Source organism: Protomyctophum parallelum (genome assembly GCF_964188405.1).
Source record: "Protomyctophum parallelum genome assembly, chromosome: 9".
NCBI lineage: Eukaryota > Metazoa > Chordata > Actinopteri > Myctophiformes > Myctophidae > Protomyctophum > Protomyctophum parallelum.
In genome coordinates this window covers 12,261,483-12,277,105 of record NC_139706.1, presented here as the reverse complement: position 1 = coordinate 12,277,105, position 15,623 = coordinate 12,261,483, and the positions used below count along the sequence as shown (strand labels likewise).

The 15,623-nt window shown below is 39.8% G+C and overlaps 3 protein-coding genes across 5 annotated transcripts in view; 2 read left to right on the top strand and 1 right to left on the bottom strand.

The window, feature by feature from the left end:
• The window catches only part of siae (sialic acid acetylesterase), a 301,364-nt gene that overhangs the window by 249,245 nt on the left and 36,496 nt on the right, over positions 1 to 15,623 (bottom strand). The window lies entirely within an intron of this gene.
• On the top strand, positions 84 to 7,294 carry mmp20a (matrix metallopeptidase 20a (enamelysin)). The gene is made up of 10 exons (XM_083773095.1): positions 84 to 217; positions 1,263 to 1,507; positions 2,098 to 2,246; positions 2,439 to 2,570; positions 3,131 to 3,292; positions 4,340 to 4,454; positions 4,843 to 4,985; positions 5,208 to 5,364; positions 6,019 to 6,122; positions 7,005 to 7,294. The coding sequence occupies exons 1-10, from the start codon at positions 98 to 100 to the stop codon at positions 7,103 to 7,105; spliced, it is 1,428 nt and encodes a 475-aa protein (XP_083629221.1). The 5' UTR covers positions 84 to 97; the 3' UTR covers positions 7,106 to 7,294.
• On the top strand, positions 8,082 to 14,560 carry LOC310865057 (collagenase 3-like). Of its 3 annotated transcripts, XM_083774012.1 has the most exons (12): positions 8,082 to 8,205; positions 8,475 to 8,538; positions 8,761 to 8,868; positions 9,341 to 9,468; positions 9,908 to 10,056; positions 10,302 to 10,427; positions 10,800 to 10,961; positions 11,443 to 11,578; positions 12,775 to 12,905; positions 13,463 to 13,628; positions 13,776 to 13,879; positions 14,142 to 14,560. In XM_083774012.1, exons 3-12 carry the CDS (start codon positions 8,800 to 8,802, stop codon positions 14,243 to 14,245), a joined length of 1,275 nt encoding a protein of 424 aa, XP_083630138.1. In that variant the 5' UTR covers positions 8,082 to 8,205; positions 8,475 to 8,538; positions 8,761 to 8,799; the 3' UTR covers positions 14,246 to 14,560. The 3 variants fall into 3 exon arrangements, with proteins under 3 accessions (XP_083630138.1, XP_083630137.1, XP_083630136.1); XM_083774011.1 differs by lacking the exon at positions 8,475 to 8,538 and having other exon boundaries at positions 8,090 to 8,205; positions 9,983 to 10,056; XM_083774010.1 differs by lacking the exon at positions 8,475 to 8,538 and having other exon boundaries at positions 8,090 to 8,205.

The following is a 15,623-nucleotide window of genomic DNA, read 5'->3' as shown; positions in this document are numbered from 1 at the left end:
CTGAAAAGTGGACCCACGTGATTGCCCAATAACCTCACATGCTCTCATAAATATAGAGACAGATGAAAGTAAGCTCACTGTGATGTTCATATAAACGATGGAGATGGGATTGTCTTGGATAACTGTTTTAGGCACACTGTTGCTTGTGGATATCGTGTGGACTTTACCTGTTGGTGAGAAACAGGGCGCGAAGCCAGAGGACGTGCAGATGGCTGAGGTCTGTGTTTGAAAACCTGTTGCAGACTAAATATAATCTATTGTATATGGCAATTATTACATTAGATTAGATGTTACAATTAGATGACATAATATGTAATTTAATATTAATTTGATTTTTTTGATTTTTTTGCAGCAAGAGCAGTCAGGTTAATTGTTTCAGTTAAAAGCCTCCCATGTGTTGACCAACAAGGGTTGGTCAACAGGTTTTAAAAAGGATCTCTGACTTTCGTGGGGATTTATAAATGATTGTACATGATTTCACAAGGGCAAGAGGTACAGTATAGCTATGGAATAGTACAGTACAATAGAGTACTACATAGTGTACTTTTCCCCAAATAAAGATTATTAATAAAGGAATACTTCAAGTCAAGATAATCACAGAGACAATTGGTTACATTTTAGCTAAATAAACAAAGAAGATAAACAAATGCCTTTAGATACACGTGACATATTGTGTAATTTATGATATGGTCACACTAGGCAAACTTTTGTTGAATTGATTTGAACTTAGTGCACACAATAACTCCTTGATGAATGTGAAACCTGGAAAGAAGCCAAATTATATTCAAAATAGTGTCAAATAGAGTGGATTGATTTCTTGTAAATACCATTCCAATGTGGCATCATTATGTGGGAAATAACTTCATATTAACAATCACATGAGCTAAACTGAGTTGTGAAATGCAAATGACACGAGAGATGTTTAAGTTTATTTTTAAATAAACTTTTATGTCAGAAGTGAACTGAATCATGAGAAAGCTGAGCAGTGGAGGAAAAAAAAGAGTCCTTCACTATAACAAAAGGAGTTAGGAGACAACTAAACGTTCAGAGCACTGTCTCTCATTTCATTGATGCCTTTTGTTGATGTCTATTATATTGTTTGGTTTTAGTTATTTGTTCCTTAATTAATTTAATCGGGTTACTTCTATCCCATCTGTAAAGCACTTTGTGACTTTGTTTGGAATAGTGCTTTATAAATTTAAAATATTATAGTATTGTTTTTACTTTTGTCTTCCATATATTTGAACTTGCTTCAATAACAGGACTACCTCAGAAGATTCTACAGGCTGAACCCCCAGCACAGGTCTAGTAGAACTGCCAGGTCCACATCTGACATGGAGGCGAAGATAAGGCAAATGCAAGACTTTTTTGGCATAAAAGAGACAGGTCGGCTAGACCCCAAGACCCTGGCTGTGATGAGGCAGCCAAGGTGTGGCGTTCCAGATGTGGAGAATTTCATCTTATACCCTCATAAGCCCAAGTGGAAAAAGAACACCATTACTTACAGGTGAGATGATTTGCTTCATTATGATCACAAATTTTAGCCCCTAGTCATAACACAACATGGACATTATTTCCAGAATTATAAATACTAGTCCTTACCCGTTGTGAGATATTTGCCCCCCCCCCCCTTGTGGCCGTGAAGGGTACTGCGCCTGGGTGCGTTTGTAATTGACTAATAAGTTAATTAATAATCATTAATGTGTCAAATCGAAAAAAGGGCTTCGTTACGCCCTCCATATTCATATGGTCAATGCCTGTGTGAAAAGTGGGAGTGATTGGTGCAGGCAGTAAGGAGTTACGACAATGTTTCTGACAGACACACACACACAGACATTCGGTTAATTATAGTATGATGATATATATTTTGCAAAACAATTATATCTAAAGTAAATATTATAATAATAAACGTCCACCAAAATATATTTTTTCCATATGGTTGATCTAAATTTGTCAATTTCATATATATTTTGTACACTCTGAATCATGTATTAGCCTATTTGTTATAATACAATACATAGATTGGTGCTGCTGACGACTTTATTCCCAGATGATTTACAGTACATTTGTGTGGACACCGCTATTCATGGCATGTAGGATTGCAGTATACACTCCAGACATGAAGAAAGGGGACGTGGAAAACTCCTTTCGCTCTGCCCTGAAGATCTGGAGCGACGTGACACGTCTGAAGTTCATCAAAATCAACTCTGGCAAAGCTGACATTGTCCTCTCATTTGCACGAAAAAGTATGGTCACTTTACAAAATTTTAATTTTTTGGGGTTCTTCTCAGTGGGATGTACATTAGCTTAGTTATGTTTTATGATGACATCGTAGACGATAAATGCTGGGTGATGTACAGTACAATGCATACAGTACACAAAAATACTGTTGACATTTCCAGAGGACCATGGCATAATCTCAGTTTATTTTTTGTCAGCTCATGGAGATTTCTTCCCCTTTGATGGGCCCAAGGGTGTGCTGGCTCATGCCTTTGAGCCCGGAGAGGGCTTGGGAGGAGACGTGCACTTTGACGACGATGAAAAATGGACGATGGGACCACCAAAGCATGGTCTGCAACAACCAAAGCATGCACTTGTGTTTAGTCCAAAAAAGTGGCCTATACCGAGTGAAAAATCTAAACCAAAACTAAAACAGTTTAATAATCCCAATAAATGCTTCATAATCTACAAGTATGACAGTGAGTCAGTGACATACAACAAGAGCCAAAGAACTGCAGGCAGCAGGCCTCTCACAGAATTGTCCTTCTGGTACTTGCCCAATAAAAGTAACTTCTGTGAGTGCTGGCAGTTCTTTTGCTAATATTGAACTATTGTCCAACCGTTCCTTCCTCGGCAAACAGTGGACCACTTGCATTGTTTCTACTTTCATACAACAAGAATAAACAATGGAACAATCAGCCAATATTAAAGGTGCACTAGCACACTTTTGGTGTGCATTTCAGTTCATTGTTAATGGTTATCATAGACAGACAATTCAAAAGAAGAAATCGAAAAGAAAGTTCCCATTTCTATTTCTCAGTGTTCCTACAATTCCCATGATGCATCCCCCCCCCCCCCCCCCCCCCCCCCCCCCCAATAGCTTGACAGTTAATTGTGCTTGTTGTTTCAGGTTACAACCTCTTTACTGTTGCAGGCCATGAGTTGGGGCACTCACTGGGCTTATCTCACTCCAAAGACCCTTCTGCTCTCATGTATCCAAATTACAAGTATTACAGTAGCTCACAATACAAGCTGCCTAGAGATGATGTGCTTGGGATCCAGACTCTGTACGGTGAGTAGTGAATTTAATTATTATAACTAGAAAGGTGCAACTTTGGGAACTATAGAGTGTATGCATGTGACACCATCATCATACCCAGAGGTTATGCAGGAACGCGAGTGTCAAAAAACTACTTTCTGGCCTTGACAGCCCTAGCCCAAACATTTAGATTCTCGTAGAGGGTCTTTTTTTCGATTCTGACGTCAGAATCGAAAAAACCCTCTACGAGAATCTAAATGTTTGGGCTATGACAGCCCAGCCCATACATCCACAACAACGTTAAACTCGCTTTGCCACTCACTGTGCCACTCACTTTATGCATGCACATATAATATTGTTGGAGGTCATGCAACATGCCGTTAAAATTAGGTGTTGATCAGATCTTGCATTCATGATATACTGTACGGATTCGAGTCCCGTTCATGATGACCTTTGCTGCATGCCTCTCCCCTACTCTCTCTCCCTCTTTCCTGTCCATCTTCTATCAATAAAAGGCAGAAAAGCCAAAAAACACTAACCACACTAAAAAAAAGTTGCCTGCAAGTACTGCAGTGTTAGTTGCCCCTAGGGGAAACCACACTAATTAAGTGTTCGGGTGGCATAAAGATAAAACGCCACCACACCACTGCAGATGTCTGGGTACATTTTCTAGCAGCCAGTGGTGCCTCAGGCTTGGCCCAGAATCTCCAACAAACACAAATCATAATGTTCGTGGGTGGTAACCTGCAGGGCATTACGTCCTTAATTGCCGCAACTCGCGAGTCATCGCGACTCCTACTGGCTGGTCTGGGACTCTGGGTGCCTGTTAAGCAGGGAGAGGAACTGGGAAGATATGAACCTCCGTTCGTGTTACACTCTCCCAGTAAAACTCCCATCGGTTGAAAATAAGCAACCAGTGACCTCTTGAGCATTGGAGGAGATAGAATGACTACACACAGCCCAGACCAACAGAAGGGGTCGGCAGTGACAGGGGACACAAGGGGAATTTACTGTGAGAACATTTTAATGACAAACAGGTGTCAATTTTGTAATAATAATAATACTTTTTTATTTTTTCAGGCAAGCCCATTTCAAAAGTGGAAACTATACGAACTATACCCAAAAAGTGTGACCCCATCTTTTCTGTTAATGCAGTGGCAGTAATTGGGAAGGAGATAGTTTTCTTTAAAGACAGGTATGGTTTTTTCAAAACAGTACCCAGATGTGTTCTAAACATGTGCCCACAATCTCTTATTGCTGCCTGGCTCAGTAATGTTTGCCTACTTTTCGTCAAAATATGTTCATATGGACATTATAGTTGATTAATAACTGGGGAAAGCATGTCAAATTTGGTGGAGAATATTAGTGCCCTCAATTCGATTTTTACTCCAGTTTCAGGTCTCCGTTAGGGTTAATTTTATTTTATTTGATAATCTTTATTTTGAACGTTCAGGTAAAAAAAAAAAAAAAAAAGTTAGGATTAAGGGGGCCACCCACACTAACAATGGGACATGGAATACATTAATCTACTGTACGTTAATGCAATATTCCTCAAGTGTGTATGTGTGTGTCACCCCGTGCAGGTACATGTGGATGAGAACCACTTGGTCAACCTACTGGAACCGCCTGAGAGAGGGCCAAAGCAGCACATATTTACCGGGCGTCAACTCTCACGTGGATGCCGCCTATGACATCCCTGCCAAAGGAGTGGCATACGTGTTCACTGGTATGGCTAATGTGCAGTCTGCAAAGCATCACTTAGGCTTTAGCATGACAAGGCTGGATTTCCAGCAGCGAGAACACAATGTTGCACACAAATTACAGCCTTGCACAACTTTAAGTGTTGCGCTTGATGCAGCAGCCTCATTGAGCTTGGCAGGCCTTGTGGTATGTTACTTTTTTTTTTCATAGTGTTCCAAAATGCAGTGACACGGCAGTGTTTTTCCAGGTCCTAAATACTGGGTGGTTCAACAGCTTAAGATGAAAAGCCATGCTGGCTCCATCTACGAATACGGATTCTCCACTAGAGTGAAGCAGGTCGACGCGGCCGTTCATATCAGTGAATATGGGAAGACATACTTCTTTGTAGGATATGTTTATTACAGGTAAAAGATAACCTACACTACAGTATGACAGCTTAATTTTATTGTGTCACCATAACATGAAGGCTCTTTCTCGCATTATTAATATCATAGGTATAGGCACTTTCCTATACTGTAGCTTAGCAGTTAAAGTCTTCCACCTAGTGAGGGTTAGGCAGGGCTGGACTGGGACAAAAATTCGGCCCGGTCATATTCGCGTGAATTTGGCCCAGACCGGCCCACCACAACCAGCGCGCAGATAGCAGAAACTCTACCGCCCACTCCGTCGAGGCACACACAAACAAACAAGCCCTAATACCACCACTTTTACATAACAACATAAATTAACTACACAACCCTTTGTAGAGGGTATATTTGTCACTCACTGATACAGGTACAGTGAAATTATCATGATGGCACTGGCAGAATGGCAGCACGCCCGGACCTTTCCTGGTGGCCTGCTGCCTATTGGCCTGCCTGCATGCCAGGGGCCCACTGGGAATATGCCCGGTACGACCTGTGGCCAGTCCAGCCCTGGTTTTCAGAAATGAATTCTACTTTAATGAAAGAATTATACATAAAGGAATGCCACATAGAATTTTGTGGAACAAACCCTTCCCCTAGTTGTAAAAATGTATGAATTATAATGTGATTGTATGATAATGTTCCATTGACCAGGTATGATGAACACAGTAGTAGGATGGACCCAGGCTTTCCCAGACTCATCCACCAAGACTGGCCTGGCATCATAGGGAGGGTTGATGCTGCATTTGAGCTACGAGGTAGGAAAATTAAAAATACAGATATTCAGCCGTCATGGCATAGGTAAAATGATAGAACACACTGCCCAGATACTTTAACAAAAAACCCTGTCAAGCCTGACCATAGTGCTACTACCAGTAAGACGCATTGAGGGCGAGAACAATTTACAATTTACAATTTACAATTTAGGCATTTAGCAGACGCTCTTAATCCAGAGCGACTTACATTAAGCAAGAACAAAAAGCATGGGAATACATCACAAAAAAGCATTTATCATGAAACATGCGTAAGCTAAGAAAGTAACAGTGGAATATCTATATTATGAGACTATACATATAAACTATATATATATACTACTATGCTATACATATGTACTATGGTGTGCTATGACTATATACAATGCAATTATAGTGCTGTCTACATAACATGCTATAAGTCTGTATCAAATGCTATCTAAGTCTACACAAATGCTATCTAAGGGGGTAGAGTAAGTGCTATGGGCCATGATGGAGTCTGAAAAGGTGGGTTTTCAGACTACGGCGAGAAGGGACAGAGGTCGACCGAGGTCGGTTTCATCTGAGACCTACAGTCGCAATAACCTAATACTAACTCAATAGTGCCAAACAACTCGATTGAGTCTTTTAAATCCCTTTTTAAAACACACCACGTCACACACTACCATAATTAATCAGACCTGCATCAACAGTGTCTTCATAATACAATTAATAGTATTTTTTTAAATCTTCAATATTACAGTATTATCAGTTTTAAGGCTTTCTTGTTGCAACCCTAGAATGCATGAATTGTCTACTGCTCATATGCTAATGAACAATAATACTCTCTACAATACAATACTTCACAATAATCAATAGTCACATTAAAATAAAACAATCTGTTGACAGGGAACATCTACCTCTTCAGTGGGACAAAATCATACCAATATGACTTCAAACGAAAGCGGGTGCAAAATACCATTCCATCAAATGTCTGGCTGGGCTGTTGATGCATCCACTGAATGGGACAAGAACATCTATTGATTTATCACCTACTTATTGCATCTTTGTTGTGTTCTCTCAAAAAGAGAACAACTTTGGACCAGGGAAGTTCAAAGAAGATTCAGACTGCTGCATTGCACAATATTACTTATTGACTGAATTATTACACCCATTTTTTAAGCAAGAGTGTACCTGTTCCTTCCATTGTTGGTCAGCACATTAAGTAATAGTAATGATTTGTACAGCATTTTTATCCAAAGATCTGTGTACTGAAAGTGCAGTAAAAATAAATAAGATTATGAACTCAATGTCTCTGTGAAAGGATGGAATCGAAACCCTGACGTGTGTGTGTGTGTGTGTGTGTGTGTGTGTGTGTGTGTGTGTGTGTGTGTGTTTATAAGATACATCAATAAAATGTAATTTCCTATTAATATTGTTGATCCTTTTATTCACTATGGTACACAGTTAATTACGTTATCTTCTTCTAATCTAAAGATGATTTGCACCCATTAGTTCAGTTTATAATATCTCCAGAATCAATCATTACTCAACAAACACAGCAAGGTGGTGTGGGTTCAAGTAGAAGCAGGTGTGCACATGCAAGTACATATTGCATAAAAGTGAGTGCAGGTGACATAAGTGGCTTTTACAAGACATTGCACATAATAATTCTAAATTCAAAATATAATATATATAATAATAAATTATAAAAAAATATATATGACAGAATAACCAATTAAAGTGCTATAGTGTTCCCTCCATCTTAATACAACACATCTGATGTATCACAGTGGCCACTTATGTCTCTTCACAATGAGGGCCTGTCCCACCACTGGAATGTATACCAGAGGATGCTGCCATCCCAAATATGTACAACACACACTGTAACACACCTTGGGTGGGGGCGGGCTATGTAAGGATGAGACGAAGGGGAGATTGACATAAATAAAGAGAGATCCGTATAGTCAACATCACAACAGGTCCTTCGACCAGCATGGACTCCTGCATGGTGTTGGTGTTGCTGGCCTGTTTGACTCTATGCTCAACGGCTCCAACTGTTGCACCTGAAACAGATGCCCTGCCGGAGGATGACGAAACACTTGCTGAGGTAATGAAGAATATGTTGTGTATTTTGTGTATTTGTGTATTTTTTGAGGTGCGCTAGAGGCTAGCCCCTCCAACATCTGGCTTTCGGAAATTACATCATACTTCTTTACTCTACTTCTTTCATGTTTGTTCATGTTTAGAGTAGGCCTACTAAACATGACGTCATGTGGCAGCCAGGTTTATGGACCTTTAATGTTTGTATAGAGTACGATGTTTGTTTAAAGGAGTGAGATGCGCCTCCCTTCACACAAGTGTGATTTTTCTATATAGTGAAATATAGAAACTCTCAAACCACAAGGCCACTGAGATGTATGACTAGGGTGGAGAGAGACAGGTAAAGGATGGACCACTAAACCTTCTGAGAATTACAAAATACATTGCACAACTTAATACAAGGAATATTCAGTGAATACATGGGTTGTGAAAACTATTTTGTAGTAACATTTCATGAAAGACTTTTCTTAAATTTACGATGGTCAGATAATGAGCAGGATCATGTATATTAATGCTTATAAATGTTTTACATAATCCTCTTCCCTTCCTCTTTTTTTATTAGAACTACCTGTCTCATTTCTATGCTGATGGCAATTCTGCAATGCGCAGAATTGCCAGACCTTCATTCAATGACAGTTTAAAGTCCATGCAGAGCTTCTTTGGACTAGAGGTAATAATTAATAATTGAATTACCGGTATGTAAGTGAAAGTGTGAGGCTGTTATGTCAGATTCCATAAAAAAAGTTGTCTTTCAAAACAATGTTGGCGTGACAATTTAAATAATGTTGCATGATATTAAAAACATAAATAAGTGCTGGGTACTGGAACCTGAAATGATTGACACAATTTGGGATGTGTTGTCAGTGCAATAACCCTAACCCGTTTAACCACTCCCCCTTGAAAACATTCTGAAGAAATGCAATGTGATTTCAAGGAGGAGTGTTAACGAGGATGCAATAACCCAGCAATGCCAATCTTCTGCCTGTATCATTAAACACAAGAATGCCACTGACAATAGTGTCTCATTCCAGCAAGTATTTGATGCAAGACACCTCATGGTGTACAGTACCGTCACCATGATCAGATGCAAATGCTCTGTGTGCTGTTTTCTAAACGTATCTGCCACTAATGACCACCACCAGGTAACTGGCACCTTGGATAATGAAACTGTGAAAGTGATGAAGGAACCCAGATGTGGAGTTCCCGACATTGGCCGATATTTACACTTCCGCGGGAGACCCAAATGGCAGAAGAGCATCATTACCTACAGGTGCTGAACAATTGATTGATTGAAAAATTGATTGAAATTAAAACATACATGCATGATGCATGTTATTCTTTTAAATTTAACTTGTGCTTAGAGTGATTTGTTCAACATCAGGATAAGCTTCTTAAATTCGCCAACAATACATGGCCAATTACAGTCAACATTAAATTAAATTAAACAATATTAATATATGAAACAGCTTTGTCCACAGAGCCTATATGCAATATAAAAGTGCTGGGTGAAATATAAAAGACAAACAATCTTTCATAGACAAAATGATGGGCAAATACAGACATGTTTTAGAAAATGAGCCAAAAAAGCTGTCCTTGAAAACCAGCATTTCAATTTTCAAAGTAAGCCTATGCCAGAAGATAGTGTGTGATAGCGAGGTGCAGTGCTGTCCTGGCTGCCATTTCATTTGCTAAACTATCATCATGAGCAGGATCACAAACTACAATCGTCTTCTGAGCCAGAGTCAGGTGGATGCCACCATTGCTAAAGCATTCCAACTCTACAGGGATGTGATCCCACTTGATTTTAAACAAATCTACAGTGGTACTGCAGATATGATGATACTCTTTGGAAGTGGAGGTGAATATGAGAAACGGTTTGAGATTTAAAAAAAACAAGCATTCAGAAGGAGAAAAAGTATAGGAAACTAGCTAAACTAGTATTTATTGTACAGTAACAATGCAATTTATTTTATTGCTAGCTATAGCAAACATATACATTTATTACTGTCTGGAGTCCCATAATGCAGTCCCTTCGTGATGCATTATGGGAATTATACGATTATTGTTGGAATTATTATTTCTTCTTTTCCTGACATAAAACAGAACATGGGGACTTTGACCCTTTTGATGGGCGAAATGGAGTACTGGCCCATGCCACTTCTCCTGGACGGGGAGAAGGAGGGGACACACACTTCGATAATGATGAAAATTGGACGTTAACCCAGAGAGGTAATACTTTATGGTTCTGAAAGCAAAGCATGAGTTTGGACATGAGTGTCGCCTTTATTTTATTAGTTTTTTTATAGAGGGACAGAAACAGTAGGCTGACAGGAAATGGGGAGAGAGATGGGGGGGGGTGACATGCAGTAAAGGTCGTCGGGATTGGGAGTCGAGCACGTGGCACACTGCCAAACTGGATTGCCAGCCAAGGTGCCTGGACCGCTGAGCCACGGCCCAGGCCAAGAATCCTTAAATGTTGATTAAATATTTTAATTGGAGGTACAGTTACTGTATACAATAATGTTAAATGTTACTTGAAGCTGCTTAACCTAACCCATTATAATCTGAGATTATAATATGCATTGTTATTATGGTTATCAGGTATAAATCTGCTGTTAGTGGCGGCTCATGAGTTTGGCCATGCTCTGGGTCTGGATCACTCCAGGGACAGAGGAGCTCTGATGTTTCCCACCTACAAATACGTCAAAACGTACGGATACAAGCTGCCAGACGATGACAGACATGGGGTACAAGCTCTTTATGGTAATCATCAAAGCTTTTAAATCCTGTATGATGATTAATTCAGAGAGGAAATTCTATACCATCCAAGTCTGTGGATTTTGAATGTGTTATGTACTGGACAATGTTGGAGGTAGCTGGCATCAGGCATACATACATACTGTAGCAAGGATGCACACGACATGCTGGTGAGGTAATAAATGTCAGTATAGAAGCATCATCATCATACCCGGAAGTTATGCGGGAACGACTACTAAGTGGCAAAGAACGACTTACTGCCCTGACAACCCATACATCCAAACATCCATTTGATCGCGTTAAACAACATTAAACTCACTTTGCCACTTGATTTTCCACTCGATTTTGATCTCCATTTGATCTGCACAGTTAGTGCCGACTTATTACGTATCAGACCTCGTGATACCTTGTGTAACATAATTAGAAACAGCACCATACAGCACAATCAGCATTGATTGACATTTTTTGCTTGCCTGCCTGATTGCAGGTGTCCGTACACAGCTAGTTCCACAACCAACTCCACCTGACATCGGGCCCAACCCTCAAAATGACAAGTGCAGCAAGGACCTGGCGTTTGACGCTGCTACCTCTCACAGAGGAGACCTGCTGTTCTTCAAAAATGGGTACTGTATGCTAGACTATGGATATACATTACATTTTCTTTCAATTGATTAAATGCAAAGTGATGTAAGTAACTCCACAGCCATCCCAACCACAGACTTCAGTTTCATATGCTGCAACAATGAAAATTTGTATGTGCCTGTGTAATACATTTACACAGGCACATACTATGTACACAGGCACATACTCAAGACTGCACACACAAAGTTATGCACACAAGTAAATTAAAAATGTGTATCATGTTGCACCTCCAATGCTGCCCATGGTGGACTATGCATGGCAGGGGCGTCCTCTTCCCTAAGCCAGGCCTAAACCTGACCGCATACCATTCATGGATGTTTCGCCCCTTATCCAGAACATTTCCTGGTGGGGCAGTTAACAGGGACATCATTACACCCCCTGAAGCGCAACTTCTTTTGAAAGTCTTGTCTCGTCATCTCAGTGGCTTACTTTTTTCCTCTGAGAGTTCTTTAGTGGCTTTGTGAGGCATACGGTACACACATACTGCACAGTACACAGCACAGTACACACATACACTGTATAGTATGTGTAATTTGTGTATAACATTTTTAGGGAGCGCATGCACTCTCTTTCTGACTATTGCTGATATTCTTTATTTGTTATTGTTATTGTTATTGCTATACAATGTTGAGGAACCCAAATAATTGTAATCTTATGCCGCAAGACATAAAGTACAGTATGTTGCATTGAAACTAAGTACTGAATATTGAGAACAAAGTTTTAAACTAGCAGTTGTAGATGTGAAATGATTAATTAACCTAATTCCAACATAGAATGTATACATTATTTACATGAGTAAATACTAATCCTCCCTGCATATGAGCTCTCCTGCCGGGCACAGCTGTGCAGCTGTGCTAGCTTTAGCCACATGATTCCTTGAAGAAGACCTCCGAGTCGCCAGAGCAGCGGAGCCCACACTAGAACACAACTAACTTATTTCCGAGGGAATCAATCATACTGTATTTTGAATATGCCCATTCAGCGCAATTCCGCACTGTGGAAATCCACCCGCCGCTGCTGGCATGAATTCAGTTTAAGAGGGAAAGCTGCATAGCAGTCCTGCAGATAAAAGTCAATTCAAATCAATCACTATATTTGTGATGCTGAGTGATGTTTTTTCTTGAATGTATGCTTTTTTGACGGATTAAGACCCACTTCATTTCCTCTTCCTCAATAGTTACTACTGGACGAAGAGTACTTTGTTCCAAGGAATCCGATTCACCAAAGTGAGCACACAGTGGCCTCAGATTAACTACGTCGATGCTGCCTACGAAGTCCCAAATGAGGATGTGGTATATCTTTTTGAAGGTACTATCACACAGACACGAGGCCTGATCTCCACTCTATACACACCTTAAATCACTGCGGATCAGTTCGCCTAGGTTTGAATTAAAGACCAGAGATACTGGTTTGGGCATGAAAACCTATAGCCTATAGCTAGCTTTGGACAACGATTAAGGGAGAAAGGACTGCGTGAGTTCCTTAGCATATACAGTACTGTAGATGGTGTGGTGACATGACGGCATGCAATATTTTGTCGTCTGATCAGTTAGGTGTAAAAAAAAACGTTTAATTGATCGGAGTCCACAAGGACTTCTTCGCGTGTTATATCCTCCCGATGAAACTCCTTACTGTCAGGCGTCACGTGTATCAGAATTCAGAGGAGATGTGCTTGCCTGCACTCTTCCTAAGACCAACGGCAGTTAGTAGTGACAATGGGACCGTAGCTTACAACAATAAACATAACCCTGAACCTAAACCTAAGGTATAAGTAGGGTACATCGAAGCCGGGGAACATAGAACCTGGGGAAGTAAGGATGACCCCGTGACAACTTTTACTTTACTTGCCCTTGCTTTTTCTACAGGTCGCAATTACTGGGGCATTAGGGCATATGCAAACACAAAACTGCCTGGATATCCAAAACCTCTCACCAACCTCGGCCTCCCATCAAAAGTGAACAAGGTGGATGCAGCTGTCTTTGTACCAACCTATAGGAAAACACTATTTTTTGTGAATAGTCAGTACTGGAGGTGAGAGTTAATGTGCACACTTTTCGTCGTTCTTATAAATCAGATTTATCTGCACGAAGACGGACTAAACAATTGTCATGTGCAGCCTCCTCCCATTTTAAATGTCATCTATGGAGATAATTGATGTGTACTATATATATGTTCCAGTTATGATGAGCTCACAGGCCAAATGGACAATGGATACCCAAGATACATCACTTACGACTTCCCTGGCATCAGTTCTAAAGTGGATGCTGCTTTTCTGAATCGTGGTAAGAAATCAGAAAATAATTTACACTACCAAATTGTACCAATACAAAATGTACAAGTCCGGGTGACAATTATAAGGTCACTTTTTAGGCAAGGGTAATGGAAACCCAAGGAGGGAGTAGCTCAGTAAAATGTTGGGAGTTCTTAAAAAGGGTCTTGGTCAATCAGGCACCATCTTTAGTTAAGCATGAAAAGACAATACCAACCTCATAGTAAGAAACATGTTAATTTGTTACCTAATGAACGGAATGCTTCCTTCCATAGATTACCTATACTTCTGTGACGGCGCAAGGCAGACTGAATACAACCTTGCAAACAAGAGAGTGAATCGTGTTCTTCTCAACTACTATTGGCTCAACTGTTTTTAAGAAGTGGAAGACATGGCATGGCATTCTTTCTGTGAAATCTGTCAGAAAATATACAAAATATCGATCAGCATAATATTGTAGCATCCCAGTTGGTTAGATGGGGAAGTGGGAGTTCCCATTATAGAAGAGCATGTTGGATTGGATTGATCTCTTGTAATATGAATTATTTATAGGGATTGCATTATGCCAATTTATGTTCCATTTATTTATCCATTCATGAGATTTGTGTCTTGGTTCACCATGATGGTTAAGGGTAAAGGTGGGAATCACCCCACTCCATGTGAAGTACTGCCATTTGAGTTGATTTTGTGTGGGTATGTCAATGTCTGTGAGCTGTTATGCCAATAAAAGGTTATTCCTAAAAGCTGTTGTTAATCATGTCTACTTCTTTAAAAGAACACTATTATATTCTAGGGGAAACATTCGCCAATATAGCAGATCTAGGCTACATTTTATACAGTACAGTAAACTCCAGTCTGGTTCTCATAGGCTTAAAGTGTTATAGTTCTATGATTCATATGCAATGTGAATGAATGAATGAATATGCAATATATGCATATTGTTTGTGTTATTCAGTGTGTGTGCATCACTGGGATGAAAGCATACTGTACCACTATGCCTTTAAAGCAGTTGTGGAATGTACTTTTGAGGTAATTTTACTTTACTTGAATATTTATACTTTTGATACTTTATACTTCTACTCATCTCTCGCAATTATTGCACTTTTCACTCCACTGCAGTTATTTAACAGCTTTATTTACCAGTTACTTTGCTTAGATTATTAATACAAAACTAACATTAACCAATTGAGCCCTATTTTAATCGTGAGGCGATGCATTGTGAGCTTGCCTTGTATATCTGCTATTTTCAGAGTACTGAGTACTTTTGCTTTGCTACTATAAGTATATTCTGATGCCAATAGTTCATACTTTTTACAAGTACAGTACAATTACAGTACAGTACAATTTTGAATCCAGGACTTTTACTTTTAACAGAGTGTTACAACTAATGTAAAACATCAGAGTACTTAATCTACAACTGCTTTAAAGGAAACCGTGATAAAACGCTTACTGCAACCGCCGGGCGTGTCTGTGGACGTATTCAATGAATGGGATAACAGCATCTATTTATGCCCGATTTGATCAATTACTTATTGCGTCTTTAGAACAGTACTTTGGAACAGGGAAGCTCTAAGAAGATAGACGACAGATGCATTGTGCAATAGTTCTTATTGACTGAATTATTACACCCATCGTTAAAACAAGTGTGTTCCTGTTCCCTCTGTTGCGAACAGTGTACAGTACATCCCTGATGTACCCTTGAGGTGCAACAATGCTGTTATCTCTTGTGCAAGCTTGTATTGAGTTTTGATCATGTA

Coding starts and splice junctions, on each gene's coding strand:
- mmp20a (XM_083773095.1), top strand. CDS start 98: ATGGAGATGGGATTGTCTTGGATAACTGTTTTAGGCACACTGTTGCTT. Junction 218..1,262: donor AGGACGTGCAGATGGCTGAG/GTCTGTGTTTGA, acceptor CTTCAATAACAG/GACTACCTCAGAAGATTCTA. Junction 4,986..5,207: donor AGTGGCATACGTGTTCACTG/GTATGGCTAATG, acceptor GTGTTTTTCCAG/GTCCTAAATACTGGGTGGTT.
- LOC310865057 (XM_083774010.1), top strand. CDS start 8,092: ATGGACTCCTGCATGGTGTTGGTGTTGCTGGCCTGTTTGACTCTATGC. Junction 9,469..9,907: donor AAGAGCATCATTACCTACAG/GTGCTGAACAAT, acceptor CATCATGAGCAG/GATCACAAACTACAATCGTC. Junction 10,057..10,301: donor GATACTCTTTGGAAGTGGAG/GTGAATATGAGA, acceptor GACATAAAACAG/AACATGGGGACTTTGACCCT.